This window comes from Periplaneta americana, chromosome 10, assembly GCF_040183065.1.
Source record: "Periplaneta americana isolate PAMFEO1 chromosome 10, P.americana_PAMFEO1_priV1, whole genome shotgun sequence".
Taxonomy (NCBI): Eukaryota; Metazoa; Arthropoda; class Insecta; order Blattodea; family Blattidae; genus Periplaneta; species Periplaneta americana.
The window spans coordinates 35,453,534-35,475,509 of record NC_091126.1 but is presented as its reverse complement, the minus strand read 5'-3'; the positions used below and the strand labels follow the sequence as shown (position 1 = coordinate 35,475,509).

Here is a 21,976-nt window from a genome sequence, read left to right as displayed (position 1 = left end):
TTCAAGTGTGCACATAACCTCTAGCAAATAGTAATCCAATCTGTTGGATTGAACTAACGCGAACATCGCCAAGCAAACAACACTGCTCGATTATTTCTACATGTAAATAAATGGAGCTGGTTTCTTTACAACGTTCAGTGTGGGCTGCAGCAATCTGCATTGGCGTTCATCACTCTGAATTGACTTGTCATTGTTCATTTAGAAAACAAATGAATGACGATATCACAAATATGGCTGCAAAACATCGTGTACTTCGAAATTTCTCACAAATAAATGATGAAGCTTTAATTAAGCACGTTTCCAATCATTCTGCTCTGTACGATATGATTTCAAAAAATACTGATACACCCATAAAAAGGAAATGTTGTGAAAGGAATTTGGTGAAATTGTAGGAAAGATTGGCAAAGTACTGTAGTTCAACATAGGTTAATTCTATGTATATTTCAATACAGTAGAGAAAGAATAACTAAATTATCATCTATTTTTAAAGACAGTGTTTATAAAATAACTGAATTTAGTGTTGCTAGAGCAGGAATGTATACCTCATCTCACTACATCTCGCCAAAATATTGTAAAAAATTGCACAAAATTGTAAAAATTGTAGAAAATTACTAAATTGTAAAACTGTAAAAATTTGTAAAAATTGTAATTGTAATATTGTAAAATTTTGACTTGTTCCACATCTTAAAGCTTCATTGCTCATTTTAAGATCTATGGAATAAAATGAATGAATGAATGAATGAATAGTGTGTCAAAGAAATGTAATCTCCGAAATTTCAACCTTTAATAACGACGATTAATATAACAAATTACTTGAGATCATTTTAAATTCCTAATGAAGTGTGTTTTAGAATCAGTTTAAGTTGAATAGCTTGGGAAAAAAGCTTGGATATTGTAACCACTATAATTTAGAATGAATGATGTAATTAATTCTGACACAGATAGCTCGCTCAGTAAATAATTTAAATATATGGTACGTCTCTGGTTAAAGTGGTATAAATACAACAATGTATCTCACTGATACCATTTAGCTCTTCCTTCTTCACTATAAAAGTAAGCCTTAAACTTATTTCCAATCTCCAACACTAACTGATTTAGCAGAATTATTGCCTCCAAACTTAGTGCAATGTAATTTACTGATGGCATAATACTTTCGATAGACAGGAAAGATACGATGTTTGCTGCAAAGGAAACAGCTCAGCTAACATTGTTTGGTCGGCGATGATCGCCAACACTGTATGATGGGCGATGATTGCCATAGCGGAACCATAGCTTAATGGTGCTAGTTCATGATCATTCGATGTTGTAATACTTACTGCTCTCCTATTTATTATTATTATTATTATTATTATTATTATTATTATTATTTACATCATCAAAATAGATGTTCTAAGTGAGGAAATAAAGCAACAATGCAGAATTTACGCCATGTAGTGAATGAAATCCTGATACACCCTGACATTCCAGACCTCATTTCGTAGTGCAACCACAGGTATCTCGTAGCAGTGTTTAATGCACGTCCTCGACCATTCCCTCTCCATCCAATGTTTGTAGTACACCATGGGCAGGTACTCTGACAGAGCTGAAGTAAAATGTGCCAGCACTCCATTCTACTGTTGCAGCCACAATTTTTGAGTCAAAAAGCTTCTAAAAATTCTAGCACATTATTTTGTAAAAATATAATGAAAGCCTGCCCATTAAAGGGTCTGATGAAATTGGCACTGGCAACACATGTCATAAGTTATAGTCAAGGAAATTTTTTGAGTGAAAGAGCTTCTAAAAATTCTAACACATTATTTTCCAATATTATTGTACCAATTCATCGTTGGCAGTAATTTCGAATTCATTTATGTTAATTTTATTCCATATCAGGTAGATATTTGTATGTACAGATGCCCACCATTTTAGAGTAACTATTCAATGTGTTTTGTAAATGGGTAAAATTTACGAATTCTCTAAGCACTAGGTAAATATTAATATATTTAAGATTTTTCAGAGATGTATAAACATAAAATTACATCATATTTTACATAGCGGCATTTGATACGAAAACTTCGAGAGATAAGTACCACCCTAATTTAAAGTTGTTGCCCTGAGCACACCCCTGATATTTCGCAATGATTCTATAAATTTGCGCACTGTTACACACTACTAAATAAAATTCTCTTACTTAATCATCTCTGCAATGTAATGGACTCTTTTCCATAAGAATAGACTTTTCAGCAAGTAAAAATGTTACCAAAATAGTTTGTTTCACATTTATAAAACTCGTGAGCATAAAATGTAAATGAGGCAATATTTCTTTGAAAGCAATGATGAATATCTTCTATTTTAAGGCTGTGCCAACCCAATAAATGAAACAGCCAAAATTTTTCAGTCTAACATTAATCTATTTCGGTACTGGAAAAATCTTTCACTCAATATACTCACTTTCGAATACTCAAACAGATTTGAGTTTGTACAAAGTACTGTTTTTAGAACGTATCACACATTTGCAGTTCTAATACATTCATACATACTTCTTCAGTAAAAGGTAAAGACAACCCCATGAGAGGCCAGGTCGGCCCAGAGGGTGGATGGCAAGCGGTTGAGGCTTCCACCTTCACAGACAATCAGCAAGTTAATGGTAGTAGGGATGTCAATCCTACGTGCCCACCACCTTACCCCAAGGAAATATCCCTGGTACTCATTTCTGTCAGAGGCTGAGTAAACCCTAGGGGCATAGTGCGGTCAGAAGGATTAGACCAATGGAAAAATTCATGACCCCATCGGGAATGGAACCCGCGACCCATATATAATACTGGGTTGCTTTGTAGCATTACACCTTAACCGCGATGCTACCACGTACCCACTTCTTCAGTAGTCTTTCGTTAATGGATATAGTTAATAAATCACATCATGAAACTCGACATTTCAGAGGTCATTTATTTATGATTTTATTCAATGGATGCATTCAACTGTGACAGTGATGATATAAGGAGATGCTTAAAATTGGTAAAGAAAAGAGATCACAAGAAGCCATCACAATGTATACAAAAACATCACCCCGAATTTTCCTGGATGGAATGAAGAAAGCTATGAAAAAAGTGAAAAAGGATAGCTGATCTTTCAGATATGAATATGGACAAAATAATCACACTATCATGTAACTCGACAGTTCAAGTACCTAGTCTGTGTAGAGTCAAACAGATGTTATGACAATGATGGAGAAATAATGGGGTGAGAATGAAAGAAGAAACCAAACTATTCGAAGAAACTGTTCAACAACAATTTTGAGGAGTTCACACGAGTATCTTATGAATAAAACATTTCTTGCAAAAAGTTTTAATTTTTTTTTTTCAAGAGAATGCCTCAAATTGTGTATTAATTCCATGTAAAAGTTGGAACTATGTAGAGTACATGTACACTTGGCGCCATAATTAATGACCGAGACTTGAAGTCCCTTAAGCAAAATTTATGAAATGTGGGTTCATGGAAAATTGCATTACTCTGAAGTATAGAGGGGGACATTTTTGTACTTAAGACAAAGAAAATGAATAGAGTAAATTTGAGGGGGAGGAACTCGATTTATTTAAGTGACACTATGTTTGCGACTACAATCACGTAAGTGAGGTAGGTAGGACGCACGCACACACACATCTTTGCAACTACTTGACGCAACTAAGAACTGGAGAACAGTTCTAACACAAGAACCTGACATAAAAACATGCGTAATATTCCTGAAGCTACAGCCTTGATATAATGTGAACTTGTGTCAGTGCCAATACTCCCTTTTGTTTAGGTATCTCTTTCACATATCAAATTAGAATACGTGTACTTAACATTCATTTTACTATTGACAGCTACTCAGTATTTTGGTAGCTATGTCTGCAGAAAATTCACAGAGAGGTTGAATTGAAAAGCTGGTGTGGGATCCAACTCCCTTTCATTGCAATGGCAACATTTGTCCTTCAGGATATAGTTGCAATAAGTACATGCCAATGCTTTTTAGAGTGGCATCCTGACACAGATACATCTACACATATGGAAAGATAAGACATCCAGAGACTGAGTGATGAAAAAACAGACAGGCAGACGAATAAATGAATGAATCCCAAATGTAGTCGCATGTAATTCTGTCTTCTAGTGCTATTGACAATAAAAATAAAATAATTACCTCTAAAAACTAACAATAACATGAAGAATGTGGTATAATAAAAAAAAAAACACATTTATATATACGAGGGTTGATCCCTATGTTGTAGCCTTGACCCACTTACAGTTGAAAAAAAATTAATCTTACTCATTTTTCAACATAGTCTAGATTGATGCATTTCTCCCAGCGATGCTTTAACATTTCCAGAGCTTCCTGGAAGAAGCATTATCCAACCTCTGCAAACCATTGGTTTACAGACTGCATGACTTCATTATTGGATGAAAATTTCTTCCCACGCAAGTGTTCTTTGAATTTTGGGAATAGCCTGAAGTCGCTGGGTACGGGATCTGGTGAATAGGGTGGATGGTCCAGCAATTCAAATCCTGCTGTTGAAATTACAGCCATTGCAACTAAGGACTTGTGACTTGGAGCATTGTTTGGCCTCCACTTGCCATGACGTTTCTCCTTGAAAGCAAAATCTTGCCTGCTGATGACTGCACCTTGAATTTTTAGGGGTCGGTGAACCCTTGTTTCCACTTCATAATTTGGATTTTGGTTTCATGGACATAGTGGTGAACCTATGCCTCATTCAATCACATACCGTTCAAGAAATTTTTTTTTCTGTTTGCTCTAAAATTAGTTAAATGCTGCTTGCAGAACACTGCTCTTTGTCGTTTTTGCGTCAGCGTTAACATTCGAGGCACCCAACTTGCATTATTTTTTTTTATTCTCAATTAGTTTACCAAACTATTGTACACACAATGGTATAAGAAAACTGTTTCCTCTACTATATCCCTGATGGTGACTCGTCAATCTTGCAGCACTAAATCATGCAGTTTATTGATGTTTTCTGGTGTTGTAACAGTTCTCGAAGGACTTCCACCATGTTCATCTTCACACAATGTTCTTACACATTGAAACATTCGACATCATCTTGTTACTACACCATAAGATACAATAGGTTCTCACAAGGTATCTGTCATATCTTTGTAAATTTCAGATGGAGACATTCCATTCTCTTGCAGGTGTCCATATTAAATATTAATTAAATTAAATTAAATATGAATTTCCATATTAAATATTAAGTTCTATTAAAATCTGCACAATGCGAACCAAGAAGAGAATAAGTTAAACCCAGCACTGACAAAAGAAAAGAAAATTTTCAACTTTCAATTTCGGACACAAGTGAATGTGTGCTGGAAGTAATTATGCCGAAATGCACAGAAATATCTATGCATTTGAAGAGGCATTATCTTATAATCTTTATGCACCTTTCTGTTCCGCAAAACGTTTCTTATTTTACTATGTCAATTTCGTATTCTACATATTCTTTCTTGTCTGCATCCTACCTCTCCTTAAAGTGAGACTAGTGACAATTTTCTCATTACAGAAATTCGGTCATTTATTCTGGTGACAAGTGCACAATTTAAAGCTAACATGTAATAAATTACATTCCTAGATATCGTTGGAAAGTAGATATCTCGCCCTTCTCTGGTTAAAAATAGCTCTTCTTACATAATTATCATATGATTTTCAACTATTCACCACTCATAATGTAACTAACAGTACCGCATTACATTTCCTGCTGTATGTGGCTCCTCCTCCTCCGAATAACTGCAGACACTCATGTCATCTGTATATTAGGCAAAATCACAAACACTTCTTACTACGAAAAAAATCCATGAAATAATATTAATACTTAGCTTAGTGCCCACTTAACATATTTTAGAAAATTAAGTGGAAATTAATCTCTCAAAATATTAAAAGGTATTTATTAGATGAAACAGTTTTTAACTGAGATATTATGATAGGACACGGAACAATACGATGTCATAAATAAATGTGTCACTTCATTAGAAAGCAAACACTGTATCATATGGTTCATGAGTTATTAATTCACTAAAAACTTCGACACACAGAACACAATTTAAAGAATTAGTCATTTTTTTTGGTTACTTATTTGAACAGCTGAAAAGAGCACGGTTTTCTTCTTTAAAGCAAGATAATAGCCAACTACGAAGGTATTTTCAAATCAAATACTACTTTTGTGAAGATATTGTAATATTGTATACACAGGAGGAACCGTAAGTAATGTCATTAATTTCAGGGGGTTATTCTTTAAGATATTTCAAACAAAAAAAAGTTTCATACAATTTTGCTCGATTTTGCTTCCTTTCTGAGATAAAATTGTTTTATATGAAACATTTCATAGCGTGTTTTGGGAAAGCCATTGATTTAATTCCCAATATGCTCAGTCAATTTAAGGGAGTAGTGTTTTATGATAATAAATGAAGGGTACATGGGAAAAACGAACAATGTCACATTTCCGTTAAGGTTGAGATATTGATCTATTTCGGTATATTACTGCTAAATTTATTGGTGTTTCTACTTGAAATGAAGAAAATGATGAATGTGTCCGTGGTTTCAATTCTTCTTTACCACTTTTGGTAAAAACAACACTAAAGTTTGTAGTAATACAGTGAATTAGATAATGACATCACCCTTAACAGCATTGTGACATTGTTCGTTTTTCCCGTGTACCCTTCAAATGATTGGAATAATTTTAGTTTTGTCCTTTAATTGTGCAGAAATCTGAATCAAACAAATGTAATTTTTCGTTCTGAAAAGGAATTTCAAAATGTTACATTTGTTCAGATAAAATTTCTGCATGTTTAAAGAAAGAAATTAAAATTCTTTCAATCATTTATCATCATAATACATTGTTCTCTTAAATTGACTGAGCATGTTGGGGAACTAAATCAATGTCTTTCCCAAAACACACTATGAACTGTTTCATATAAAACAATTTTTATGTCAGAAAGGAAGCAAAAACGAGCAAAATTGTATCAAATTTTTGTTTGAAATATCTCAAAGAATAACCCCCTGAAATTAATGACATTACTTATGGTCCAACCTGTATGTATGACCAAACAGATTCCTTCTTAAGTGTTGTGCACTGAACAATAAATTGGTGAAAGAAGACTATGGGTGCATAAGAAATTCGAGAATGCACCTCATGAAATATACACTTGTGAGGACAATTCTGACACTACGAAAAGTACATCACTATTGCCGTTATAGTCAAAAAACTTGTCACGTCCCCATAGTTATAACCACCACAATTAACAACGACAGTTATCACAACTCTTACTAATAATATCACAAAAATCTTTACCAAAACAAAGACTACTTGGACTGCAACCGTTAATACAAATACCAACAACAGTCACCACAAAAACTACCACAATCATAAGCATAATCGCAATAACTACGACCACTATGACTGTAATCACTACTGCCACTACACCGATGACCACAACACTTATAAGTGCTGCTACCACCCTTGTCACACCACAGGCAGAGCCTAACCAACACTACTATCACAGTGGCTGTCACCACAACCAACTCCAATCACCATCACTAACACTGTCACCACTACAGGCAGAATCTATCCAGCACCATCACAGTGAATGTAACTACAACAAACTCCAATCACCATCACCGCCACGACTAACACTGACACCGCTTTCACCACCACAGACAGAACTTATCCAACACCATTATAGTGACTGCAACCACCACTACCACTACTGCCACCATTACCACCACCACTGTCACCACTATAGGTAGAAGACATCGAACACCATCACAGTGACTGTAACCACAGTCAACTTCAATCACCAACACCACACTTACAATGCCACTACTGTCACCCACTATGGACAGAAACTATCCAACTCAAAATACAAGTGACTCCAATCACCAACACAATCACCTTCACTAACACTGCCACCACGACAAGTAGAACCTATCCAATACCATAATACTGACGATAACAACAACGAACCTCAATCACTGCCACCACCCCCACTACTACTACCAGACAACCACCATTCATCAACATTATCTACCTGCATCATAATTCACATCTGCTATCTACTACCAACTGCCACTGTCATCACCATACCGTGCGTTTTTTTTAAAGCGCTTCAAGCCTTTGCTGCAGCAAAATGAGGGTCGAAAAAAAACGTAAGTAGGTCAACTGACTGCAAAATAGTGGACAATTAATATTGGCTTCTATTTCTGCCGTAATAAATTTAACTCTAAAAGAACCAAACATGTTAAATAGTTTCGACTTCCATGATAATTTTTTTTTTAGTACGTTATTTTACGACGCTTTATCAACAGCTTAGGTTATTTAGCGTCTGAATGAGATGAAGGTGATAATGCCGGTGAAGTGAGTCCGGGGTCCAGCACCGAAAGTTACCCAGCATTTGCTCATATTGGGTTGAGGGAAAACCCCGGAAAAAACCTCAACCAGGTAACTTGCCCCGACCGGGAATCGAACCCGGGCCACCTGGTTTCGCGGGCAGACGCGCTGACCGTTACTCCACAGGTGTGGACTCCATGATAATGACATGGAATTATTATTACTAGACGATTTTGACAATAATAAACATTGCAAAAGACCAAAACACACATTCCGCCATGATGGATCGTGCAGCAAACTCGTAAAGCGAAGTTTTGATTTGCTGCACACTTGCTACAGTGCTGCTGCAGCGACGGTGAAGCAAATGTAATAAAAGAACGGTCTTGCTGCAACGCTTTACGTCTTGCTTTAAAAAAAAACGCACGGATAATCATCACTGTATTCAATAACCAAATATCACCATTCCAAAATTCTTTCTCCTTCCCTTCCTTCTGCCACTGCTACCAATATTGCGGCCATTCTTACCCTATCACTACTGCCACCATCACTATCAAAGCAACAACATGAACAAAAATTGAAAATCATCAGAAGAAAATGGTAATGTTGCTGCTTCAAGGATCAGAATTTAGGGACTAGACATAATCTCACACAATGTAATTACTTTAGTTTTTCAGTACACAATTCTCTTAAAAAGAAACACTGCTTGTGGGAAAGCATGATACAGTGCATAACAATACTACATAAATCATACTTCAAGTCTTCAGTAAAGGAAAAAAATGCATGCTGAACATATGTGCCTTCTACTGGGAAAAGAAGTGCAGAGGGCGTATACAAAGAAGTGCACTATAGAAGCAAAATTTTAAGAAATCTGCATTCAGCAAGTGAGACGAAAATTGTGCAGTACAGCTCACCTTCTACTTGTTAAGATAATGTAGTACTTGATGTGCAGTGCGTTTTGGTCAGATTCGTCATCACGGTCATGTGCAACAATTAAGGTTGCGTCAAAGTCATCTGTATGCTTCTTGTCATGGACGTCCCTGTAGGTGACATGCGGCGTGCTCTCCATCTGCACCAGCACGTATTCGTTGTCCTGCACATCCAGAATCAAGCAGAATCCACATGGAAACAAGGCATATATGACAAGTTTTAAAGATATTTATGTCCGCCATCAAGTTCATATCTGCATACACTGAATTTTGATACTGAGAGTGGTCACTCGATTTGCATAATGACGGGAATGTCGTTTTCCTGCTCAGAGAAGTAGTTCACACGATGTCGGTTTATTTCTTGTTGGCGCAGTGAACTTCTTACATTACATTATATATCGAATTTTAATTTTTTTTTTTTTGTATGTAGATCATTTTTTGTTACCTAAATTGTCGACTGCAATGTTTTCTACAGTAATGAGATGTCTGCTCTTAAACATCGTCACATCCAGAACTAGCCTGGTCCCTTCGGTGCCGGTTAAGAGGGATTCTACTGTATTAGTATACACCTATGGTACAAATTTGAAAAATCTAGCTTTTATAGTTTAGAATTTCGTAATTTCACTCATTGGTACCTTCAAGTAGAATAATTTGTACCACTGCTTCACTTCACTTGCGTAGTGGAGACAATATCGTCACCTGAATGCAAGAACTAGGTAACTTGATTTTTCATATTTTGTAACATTTCCTATTTACTTCTTTATTGCACTAAAGAATATGTCTCGTTTTCTTTTACCTATTTGTTATATTGGAAAATAGATGTCGCTGATAATGGCAAATGTTGAAACTGCAGCCATGTGAAGCTTATTTCTCTATCACTTACTCATAACTGAATAAACATAAAAACTGTGTGGATCTTCCTTATTAAAACGCATCACACAACACAAATAATACACTAATTCTAGCTTCGAATATTCACTGAAAACGAAAGTTACTGCGAATTTCCTAATGTGGCAACACTGATGGCTCGAATATAATTAAATAAACATTAAAATTATGTGGATTTTATTTATTAAAAATCACACAATACAAATATTTTAGGTACGAATATTCTCTGAAAATGAAAGTTCGTGCGAACTTCCTAATGTCGGAAAATTGACGGCCCAGACTGTAGCAGATTTAAACTTTTTTTTGACCCAGTCAAAAGTGTGGTTGTTTTGGTATTGCCGGTTATTTGGGTGCCAGTTATGAGGAATTTTACTGTATAACTAAAGAACTCAAAAAAAATTTTTCCTTGTAGCTCTCATGGTTCACAAGTTATGGGGAAGTTTACATTTTTGGGGGCGAGTAACTCGATAAGTCTCTTGCGTAACAATTTTCTTTTTTTCGTTCTCATAATTTATGAATAGGCTCACCACACATATACTTATTTAAATTGCCCTGGGTTTCCATGTAGATTGATTAGATAAGCATCTAGAATTTTTTTAATATTATATAATTTTTTTTCTTAAAAATAATAATAAAAAAATATTAAGAAAGTGAAAAAAAAAAAAATACTGAAATTGTATTCACCATAAAACCCAGAGCAATTTTTATTCACTACATATCTGTGAACTTAAATACCAATTCTGAACTGTCTATCATAAAATATGCGCCGCAAGGAGCATTTTATAGGAATGAAAGTGCTGAAAATTGAAAGTGTGAAAAAAACAGTGCAAAACTGAGCATGTCGCAGCTGAAATTTAAAGCACCACGGGACTTTTTAAATTGGCATATGGACTTTAAAAATGGCGCTACCGTACTGGTGATGCAATTTTTAATAGAGGGGGTATGTAGTATTTATAATTTCAAAAAACAAATTTGTGATTTTTGAGAGAATTTTTTCATAATTCACTTAAGATGGACAGAGTGGTCACATCTGTGCTGCAGAGATGGTAACAATCATATAATGAAAATGAACTTCCATTGTAAGATCTCACACTAACTCATGCTAATAATTTAAAACACGAGAATAATCTGCATAGACGCAGAGAAAAATAAGAGTAGCACGCACAGTTAGAAACTATTTTTAATAATTTTTTCACCTTGCTAATCTGTAGATATGAAATATAGATTTTTAAATCACAGAACATAACAAAATATGGTAAAAAATACAGATGGTCCGCAACACTGGAAGGTAGTGTTTGGAATGATGTGCAAGTAACTATGGCTGATAATTAAAAAGAATGCATTTTAATATGTAATAAGTGAATTTTTTTTTTATTGGGTTATTTTACTTCGCTGTATCAACATTAGGTTATTTAGCGTCTGAATGAAATGAAGGTGATAATGCCTGTGAAATGAGTCCGGGGTCCAGCACCGAAAGTTACCCAGCATTTGCTCGTATTGGGTTGAGGAAAAACCCCGGAAAAAACCTCAACCAGGTAACTTGCCCTGACCGGGATTCGAACCCGGACCACCTGGTTTCGTGGCCAGACGAGCTGACCGTTACTCCACAGGTGTGGACTGTAATAAGTGAAGGAGGGGAAGAAAAATATATACAATTCAGTCACATACTACAAGGAGCGGATTCTGCAAATAATGGAAGAAGAAATATGTCTGGCTAATGGCAGGAATATAGTCAATATCAATACATTTTTGGTCATTTTATCACAATGACAGTGAAAGTTACTTATTTATCTTTAGAATATACTTAATTTCACGCACTGGAAACCGATTTATTTAGTTGTTTTGAGTAATCTGTATGTTATATCACGTGCTAAAGAAGATGAGGGCCTTTACATTGTTTCCACCTCGTAAATACTCACGTCCGAGTCTGTATCACACTCTGCTCCCTCAGAGTCATTCACAGCTGCAACAGGGACAGGGACCATACGAAACACCTCCATCTTGTACGCCTTTTCATGACTCAGCAGGTAGTTGAACAGCTGGCGAGCTGGGGTTGTTACTTCATGAACAGTCAACATGTCTGCAAACTCATATCTATGTAATAATGCAGATACATATAAAGGGATCTTCAGAACTCTAAGACTGCTTGTAAATTTTTAAGCACATAACTCGGCATCTGTTCAAGTTTATTTATATGCACACTGACAAAGAGAAAGATTTTGGAAAATATAATAATTAAATATTATGGACAGCTTACATACGAAACTACTGGGTGTTCATTTCAAAGTGTGTCATGACGTCACTGTTGGTGAATCAGCGATTTGAAGTGAGTTTCAGCTTTTATGTCAGAGAAGTTGCCTATTAATCAAGGCGTTCAATCTGAACTTCAGAATGTGTACGATATAACTTGAACGTCGTAGCAACAGATGGCGGTTTGTATGGTCTGTGTGCTACCATAATCTCTTTTGAACTGTGCTTTGCGCGGGCAAGTCCTACCCAGGGTATTTGTTATCATCGGTTGCATACAGCAACATTCCACAACACAAATCAAATGCTCCGTGTCCATGTTGACCGTCGAAGTTAATGTCAACAAATACTGTACGTAAGTAATCGTCTTAACCCTCTCCCCATATCCCAACAGTAAGGAAAAAACTCACCTCAGTACGTGTTTCCAAACAGTTCACAATCCTGCCACTACCGGCATTATGATACGTATCGGTAAGTACTCTTCTGAATGAATGCCGTACTTGCTAGGCAACTTCTCCGCCTCTGCGGAAGAGTAGGAAGTTCGAATTCTCTAGGCTCATCGGGTAGCCACATGACGACATACAGCAAGCCATGATACACTTTGAACTGAACACGCAGTATACAACTATTTGTACTAATCAATTTAATCTAAATTTATTCAATAAATTAAAAAAAATAGCCTTGACTGACATTCCCTTTCAATATTTGCATCTTGTGACTTGTATCGGCAACACTTGTTAGTACACAGTGTTAAAAAAATTATGGTAACACTTTCATATGATTATTTTTAAGTAAGCCTACTGGCTGCAGCAGGAACTGCCTCAGTCAATAAGGCAATGCCTAAGGTCAGATGGGGAAGTGAGCAGGCAGGGTAAACTGGTTTTGACACACTTAGTGTTGTTTGAACAGTGCAAGCAACTACATGTGTACAGTCTGCTAAGAATAAATGGAAAATAATAGGCCTAATTAATCTATTCCACATCCGGAATTTATTTACGATTTGTATGACCATAAAGAATCCGCACATGCTCTCAGGAGATTATTTAAAGAGAAATTTCCAGGTGATCGAGTTCCAAGTCATGATACAATTTATTAAATTAGTTAATCAATTTCGGGAAATGGAAAGTGTTCTAGATAAGAAGTGAAGAAGGTGACGTATAATGCTCACAGAAGAAACTCTTGATAACATTGAATGTCTGAAAAGTTCTTCTAAGAAATATCCTAAGTAGATGCCAGAAATATGTGGAAAATGGTGGCAGGCAGTTCCAGCATCTCCTTGCGTGATATGAGAGAGTACATAACTTAAGTGCATTAGGATTTATTGGGCAGTCACTCCAGCATAACAAGTAATCACTACACCACAGACTCATATATTGTCCAGCTGGCAGGAAGCGATAGGTTATGGCTGGCACAATCCCTTCTGCAGCTCTAATCAGACGATAATTGGATGACCGAGCATGTATTAATGATACAATTACTTGGTCCATATAATCTGTTTAAGTAATTCTTAAAGATTTTATTGCCACTTTATATTAATCCTATGTGAGAACTCTTGTTAGATGGCATAAATCAACATGGTAGTCAAATTCTTGCCACACACTCTCCATCATATCTCTATTTATGGATGCAATCACAGCAATAATCCGATGTCTTACTTCTTTAAGGTTTTGGGGTAGATGTGGCACATAAACTGCATCCTGCACATATCCCCAAAGACTGAAGTCACATGGTGTCAAGTCTGGTGACCTGGAGGGCAAGGGTGACAGGTGAGATCAGCGATTGTAGCACATTCAATCGAATGATGTGGTAGATGATCAATTCAGAAATTTTTAAGAAAAACATTTGCACCACTGCTACTGAATTTGTTTTCGAAAGCTGCAGAATGCAAAACGATTTATGTTGTGGCATTGCCATATTTCAACAATGCCTCCCATGACAACAGAAATAATATGTTTTCCTAAACTTAGAACTCGAAACTTTGAGAGTTTGACTATTAAACGACGTGTACTATATTAATTTCTCATTATTATTTACTTGATAATAATCATATGAATGTGCTACCACCATTTTTAAACATGGTGTGTAATGAAAAAGAGAATAGTAAGCAAAGTATAAAATGGGTATAATCTTTGAAGGTACTGAAACTATCGATCTGCATGCATATCAGAAATATGCCAATCTATGATAAGAAAAATTACCAGTGAGAGCGAAAAGGTATTTAAAAAAAATTAACGAGTACTACAAAACTCAGTTATTAATATTAGTGTCTGTAATGGTAGAAGTAAATTCTCAAAATTATAATACTTATTTTATGGTAATATAACTACGAGAAATTTTTCCTTATACATTTTTACCTGCATGCACTAGGTTCCTTGCAAAATTCGGTGCTTTGGAGTAGTATTTTAAAAAGTCATCAAGAAAATGCGTCAGATGATAGCCTTGCTTCAAAATAGCCTGGTGACCTGACACATAGCCGTGAATGCTACGAAGATGATAGTCATATGTGAATGAATGCAAGTGCATGCGAATCTTTATCTTGTCACATTCGTCCAGGAAACTCAATGTAAACTGCAAATAGAAATTATATATGCGTATTAAAGATTTAAAAGATTACTACAAAACTCATAAAGTAAATTAGTTTACAGTATTAGATCTGATGTAACTTCTAACAACAAAAAACGTTTGATGTTAAACATATTATGTATTCCCTGATTATGGAACCACTGAATGTTTTTATATTTTACCCAAAAATCTCGCACCATGTTGAGTACAAAAAAAGTCTTAAACAATTGCAAAGTCATCCCCACTACAGATCATGAAACTTCATGTTGTGGTGGGAGGTTAAGGCTTCCCCTTTACAGACAACCAGCATTAATGGAAGTAGGGACATCAGTCCTACATGTCAATTTACCCCCAAGGAAATACATCACGTAATCATTTCTGCTAGGGCCAGAAGGATTTGATCAATGGAGAAAATCATGACCCCCATCAGGAATCGAACCCGCGACCTTCTGGCTTGCAGCATTACACCTTAACTACGATGATACCACACACCCTAATTTAACCAATTACAATCAAATGAAAATACTGAACAATTTAAACACTGGACTACAAACAATGTAATAAACTAATTTGCACAATAAGACATAAAGCACTAACCTGTGAGATCAAAGCAATAGATGACTTTGACTGAAGTCTCGAGCATTCTAATGCGTGCAATTTCGCATGGAAGAAAGGCTCACAAAGCAGTATTTCGAACAAAAGAATTCCCCCAGGAAGGGTCTTCTGAAGGTAACATACATTGTTCTCTTTACCAGAACTTTGTCTTCTGTTACTGACATCATCTCCATCTCGTGCTGCACCCTTTATGTTGCTGGCAGCACTTCTGAGCCTGCATCAAACAATATGTTGTTTGGTTTTCGATGTCTCCAAATATGTTTATCTAAAGGCTAGTTTACACGATGACACTAAGTTTCGCATGCGTGAAATGTAGTGATGACACTGAGTTACGACATTAGAAAGTTTTGGCTGCTTCCAACTTTTCGTGAAATAAAACTTGTAGTTTCAAGATATTTCGAGGTTAAACACGTTCTGATCTGTGGATTTATTTACAAAATGAAGTGGGGAACTGAAGAAATTATTATTTCCTGATTTACAGTGCATAACAGTGTTGTTTGTACACCACATACCGGTATATTATTAACTTTTGTTTATTTATTTATTTTCATTTCATTTTGAGGAAGTTAACCTGAAAACATTCTCATATGTTTTTATTGGTTTCAAAAACATGTCAATTTCAACTATAAACTACTTAACTCAATAACCATGGTTCCAAAACGGAGGCAAGCAAATACATAAAAATTCAGTAATTTCATGAAACTGATTTTCTAGTGATCAAGCACTAACAAGGGAAGGGTTTCGGCTCGAACAGGAATTTTTGGTTAAAAATTTGTACAGACGTTTACCTCACAATGGTGATGAAGACCGTAAAAGCATTCATTTGTGTAATTCTCCGTTTGGTTGGTACTGGTCAATACATTTCTTTAAAAATGTACATGAGGATTCTCTATAAAATGCATGAAACAGCATGGAGCAGAGCAATAAGCACACACACAGAAGTAACACCTGAACAATCTTCTGAACCACACTCCAGTGCTGAAAAATCAAATGCCACCTGAATTACATTTTTGAAGTCCAAGACTTGTTCAGGATTCACGTAACCAGCTGACTGCCAGGAATACTGAAGCATAGGGCGGTATACTGGAGCAGACAACTGGTTATGAATACCAGAGTGCATTTTCATTATAAACACTCGATTTCCCAAGTTAAGTTCTGGATTCTCAGCAAGAGTCCTTATGTAATCTGTTATCCTCCGAGCATATATTTTGTATTGTCTAAGGAAATAGATATTCAGAGGCTGGATATATTTAGTTTTTTTTTTAGGTGGAATGATCATACATTCCATGTCCTAGCCTTGGAATGATTCATTTATTAATGTTGCGTCCTTGTGCACATTCAATGACTCACACAACAGTGTACACTTTTGATTACCTGCAATATTTTCAGACAGAACGTTGGAGATAAATGTTCTTAAATGGGCTTTAGACATTTTACCAATGGCACTAGCTTCTAGGCTAGGCTAGGCTTATGGGTAAGGTGTCCCATCCCCTTAACTTGTGCAGTGCTCTCCCCACCCCTCAACTTGTACAGTGCTCTAACAGACACACATTACACAAACGAATGCTTTTGGGAGCTTTACAGAGATGTAAAGATGGGCCTGTATACAAATTTTGGATACAAAATTCCTGTTCGAGCCGAAACCCTTCCCTTGTAAGTCTGGTTTTGTATTCTGTGGTTCCAAGGCAAAAATGAATATGTCAGTTTTCGGTGAAAATGAGATTCTGCAATACATTTTGTATCCTAATGATATCTTTATTGTGACAAAATATGAAATACATGTCTCTATTATTTTTCCGTCTTACCCGTTGTTATGACACATGATTACTATGATTTTATACTGTCGTTCGAACTTTAAATGCTAGCTTCTGAAAAACTGCAAAAAATGACATATCACATTTAATCTTGGAGCCACAGTCTTGTGAGTAAATTAATTCCTTAATTAAAATTTTATTCTTGTCTTTATTTAACATCTTTGATATAGAAGCTGTGAATGTAGGATGGGGGAGGTCTGGCAGTGAGTATAAATTGATGGCAAATTAAGGAAAATTGGCCACTATAGACAAGATCCGTAAACAGTGCCTTAACTTTGTACAACAGACTCACCCCTTCCTTGGTGAAGCTGGCTCAGTTTGGATAGGAATGAAGCCAAGTGCCTGCAAATACTGTTTGTACTCGTGAACAAAGTTTGCACACAGTGCATTATGCCATTTGTCATCTGACTGCCTTCGAAGAGTGGGTGATGGTGTGCCAACATGTGCTCCTATTGGACCTGATGCAGAGGAATTGCCTGAAGGATGACGAGAATGCTGGAAGAACAAAGCAAGCTCAAACTCACAAGCGACAGACTTCAACTAATTACTTATAAGAAACATAATAATTCCTCATTCTTGTCTCGTATTTCCCAATATCCATAGTAAGATGTGTTAATTACTCACATGCGTATGTGGACCCTTTGAAAATGATGAAGGGACTACACCACCTGCTGGCTTTGTGGATGTCATGCTGCTGAGGGCATGGTCTCGGGTTGCTGCAGACTGCACTCGCCACCTGGAATAAAAATTGTGTGAACTCTCTTCCATTATATTAAAGATTTCCAACTTTGCTTTTAATAAAACAGTAGTATAGAGTGACTACGAACAGTCTTTTCAATCAGTGAAAACAGTCTTGAGGTCACTACAGGTAACTGTTTCATGTCAATGGGTTCCGTATCAGGTAAAAATTGTATCCTTCAAGGAACCAGTTGAATCGATCAAAGATAAGAGCCATTAAGTCAATTTTTGCAATTTTTCGGGAGAAATAACATTTCTTGAAAACAATTTGGTGTACCCATTATGCAAGCATTCATTGTTACAGAGAACTTGCACACACTACATCTTAATTAGTGGAAAACAGCTTGAAATAAAATTTCACAGTTGTGTACATATATTTATCACTTAAAATTTGAGATCAGCGGATTTTACATTAATGATCTCAGGGGTCCTGAAATACGGGTGGGGGGGAAGGGCCAGTAAAGTAATTAAAGAATGGAATTTATAAGCATCTTGAATTTTTATTTTAGTAGGTTATTTTACGACGCTTTATCAACATCTCAGGTTATTTAGCGTCTGAATGAGATAAAGGTGATAATGCCGGTGAAATGAATCCGGGGTCCAGCACCGAAAGTTATCCCAGCATTTGCTCATATTGGGTTGAGGGAAAACCACGGAAAAAACCTCAACCATGTAACTTGCCCCGATCGGGAATCGAACCCGGGCCACCTGGTTTGCGGCCAGATGCACTAACTGTTACTCCACAGGTGTTGACGCATCTTGAATTAATTTTTATCATTCTTTTTTTATTTCACTTTTACTGAGAAAAATATAGATGATGATGTACAATCTTTAATTAATCCTTGAAGATGACTGATAGAGAGTCAAGTAACCAAGTGAGAGGAACCTCCAAATCTTTTAAATACAGTACCAGTATGAGCATGTTAATTTTGAAACTCCTCTCCTGCTACTAAATAGCCAAAGTTAGACAAAATGTCCCCATTTATAAAATAAAACTGCCCACTGTATATACTAAACTTCATTTTTAAAATTGTTCTTTGTGTGTCTTGGAAAGAATGTCACTGATTCTCTTACAACTGATGTTACAGGCAAAATTTTATAAGAAGACTAAAATTAATTGATCTTTAAAAATGCTGTAGATGGCATATATACTGAAAACAAACAACATATTTATCGACAATCTCTCTTTATATTACCTTGGCAAGAAAAGAAGTGGAGTAAGACAATAATGTATGACTCTAGAATTCTGTTTAAACAGATGAATAATGTCTTCAGCAAGTGGGATGTTCGGAGTAGCACCTCTCGTCTGCCACATCACATACAATTTCTTATGCTCTTCTGCTACAGAACAAAGAAAGAAACAATTATGTGCACATTTTCATATAAGATGTTGGGGGGGGGGGACAGATGGATAATTGTCACGAAATAAACTTATCTCTTAATGCTCTGGACCTTGCTGGTATGGCAGTGGAGAAATTCATTTATAAGATGAGGCACCAGTAAGAAGCAACACGTAAACTCTAATGAGGTGGTGATTATGACTAACGGAAGAATTTTCGCAAGATGGCACCATCATGTCGCATTTCCATGGGGTGTGCAATGCTTGTGTCAATATGTTTCGTAAGTTACTACCCGTGTGAACTCGGTGTAATAAGTTTGCCTATGATGTCAAACAGCTCACTATTTGGTAGTGATGGGAATAAACAAGTCTGATTTTAAGTCGTGGACCACCTGGCTTTGGTGAAGCAAGGAATGTCTTGTAAGCTTGTTTTAGATTTAGTGACAATGATACAATATGATTTTTGAAACTACCTACAGAAAATGGAACCTATTCGTTACAACCAAACACTGAATGAGTATGGATCGTAATACGCGGGCAACAGCGGCTAAATGGATATCTTATACCCTAAGGCCCAATTGTATAAAACTCCCTGACTAAAGATCAACTTTGATCGAAGATCGAAAAGTAAACCGAGTTCAGACACTTCTTCTATTGTATAAAACTTTTCTGCGATCAAATTACCTTTGTTCAAATGCAATCTAAGTTCATGTGAAAAGGATTTGGCAACATCGCATAAACAGGTGAAATATGTGATGCGCGGACCATGTTATACAGGTTTGTTCGGTGTTGCCAATCTAGCGATTTTAACTCTTTTTCAACAACAATTTCTTTTAACTTTTATATTGCTTAAATAGGGATTTAGTGACCTTTTTAGCACCCCATAGTGACAAAATTTAATCTTTCTTTGTTGATAATGAGAAATCTAGCGACTTTACAACTACTTTTTCGCGACTTTCCGTATTACACTCTGTTGGAGACACTGTTTTTTTTTTGCAATGTAAATAATGGCGGACAATAAGAAGAAGTTTGCCTGTTCTCCAAGTTGTTATCATGTTATGGTGTTTGATACTGCTAAACATAATAAAGCTTTATAAAACGACAATTTTCATTTAGTAATACAGTTAATTGAACATTTATGAATGTACCTATCATATCCATTAATAATTAATGGTTAGAAACATAATATAATTATAGGTTATGTTATTTGATACTGCTGAACACGATAGAGCCTTATAAAATATAAGAATGTTTGTGTATTAAGGCAAGAAATTGAAAGAAATATATATAAATGTACCTAACATATATATTAATATTAATAATAATGGATATTTTATTTGCACAATCTGTCACTTGTATATTTCAAACAGAAAAGAAATAACTGAACTTGGATCATCTAACTTAATCGGAGAAATTTCTTCAGTCAAAGTTGACTTTAGTTTGAGACAAATTAATCTCAGATTAGATTTTATACAACACAAAATTCCAAGTTCAGCTGAAACAAGGATCAATTTAACCTCTGATCTAAGATTAAATGGTTTATACAATCAGGCCTAAATATATTGACAATTGAACTGAAGGAAGTGATAATGAAATTAAAAAACTTGAGAAGTTTTTCTGTCAGTAATTGAAGAAAATTTCTGAGAGTGAGATATCAGGAAAGTCTAGCGATGAGATCTACAAACCTAAAGTTGCTTGGTTAACGAAAATAAACTCTTTCATTTGACATTCTAATTTTGTTTTGGCAGTTACTGCTTGCCTCATATTTGTGTCACATTTTTTATTAGAGGTCTAACTCGCTCTAACAAATCTTCAGACTGCACCTCTGTCATTCTTAACAAATTTTTTAAATCCTCAGGATGATTTTAAACTCTCCTTCAATAAATGTGAAAGCTCCCAAAGCTTTGCATTGCAATTTTCATACCTAACCCACCATCCGCTTCTGGGTTTTCTTCGTTGCAATAAACGAACAATATTTCATTTGCTAAAATTAAACACGTCTTTCAGCAACTATCCCATCCATGACCACGAATCGACTGACTACTTCGTTCCTTCCATGTGAACAGACTTCAGCTACGGCAGGCTACGAGCTCAGTTCATATATGTGCAATGCATTGTGTTGCAGCTGAAGGAGGCATATTCGAAAATACCTTTAAACACAGGTTAGTGAAGTAAGGAAGTTAATGGAAATGTATCACTTTCATAAATGTAGAAAATAATTAGGCACATGTATTATTGTGGATAATATTCCTGTACTTCCCAAAATGAAAGATTTATTGTCGCCATTAAAAATTATTATAACTTTATAACAGTTTGAAATTAGACACATGTTGATATAAACTTAATTCACGAAACTGCTGTCAGCAATCATTTCCCGAAGTTTTGTACGAAATTCGTCAAACACTCTGTATATTCCAAAGATGGAGGAAGTAAACTTTACTTTCAACCGATCATTATAAATTATTTAAAAGACAATGAAACAGAGGTTGAAGGAAATTCAGT

General features: G+C 35.8%; 1 protein-coding gene across 6 annotated transcripts in view; it reads right to left on the bottom strand.

Annotated features, from left to right (window-relative positions):
• Nucleotides 1–21,976, bottom strand: part of LOC138707595 (KICSTOR complex protein SZT2-like) — a 216,067-nt gene that overhangs the window by 13,368 nt on the left and 180,723 nt on the right. For 5 of the 6 annotated variants that reach the window (XM_069837210.1, XM_069837216.1, XM_069837212.1 and 2 more), the window contains 7 exons: nucleotides 19,332–19,476; nucleotides 18,022–18,133; nucleotides 17,690–17,892; nucleotides 15,566–15,797; nucleotides 14,761–14,974; nucleotides 12,079–12,239; nucleotides 9,257–9,435 (listed from right to left, as the gene is read on the bottom strand). In XM_069837210.1, coding sequence (XP_069693311.1) covers nucleotides 9,257–9,435; nucleotides 12,079–12,239; nucleotides 14,761–14,974; nucleotides 15,566–15,797; nucleotides 17,690–17,892; nucleotides 18,022–18,133; nucleotides 19,332–19,476 — 1,246 coding nt within the window. The remainder of the gene's footprint in view (nucleotides 1–9,256; nucleotides 9,436–12,078; nucleotides 12,240–14,760; nucleotides 14,975–15,565; nucleotides 15,798–17,689; nucleotides 17,893–18,021; nucleotides 18,134–19,331; nucleotides 19,477–21,976) is intronic. The other variant, XM_069837211.1, reaches the window with a different exon arrangement.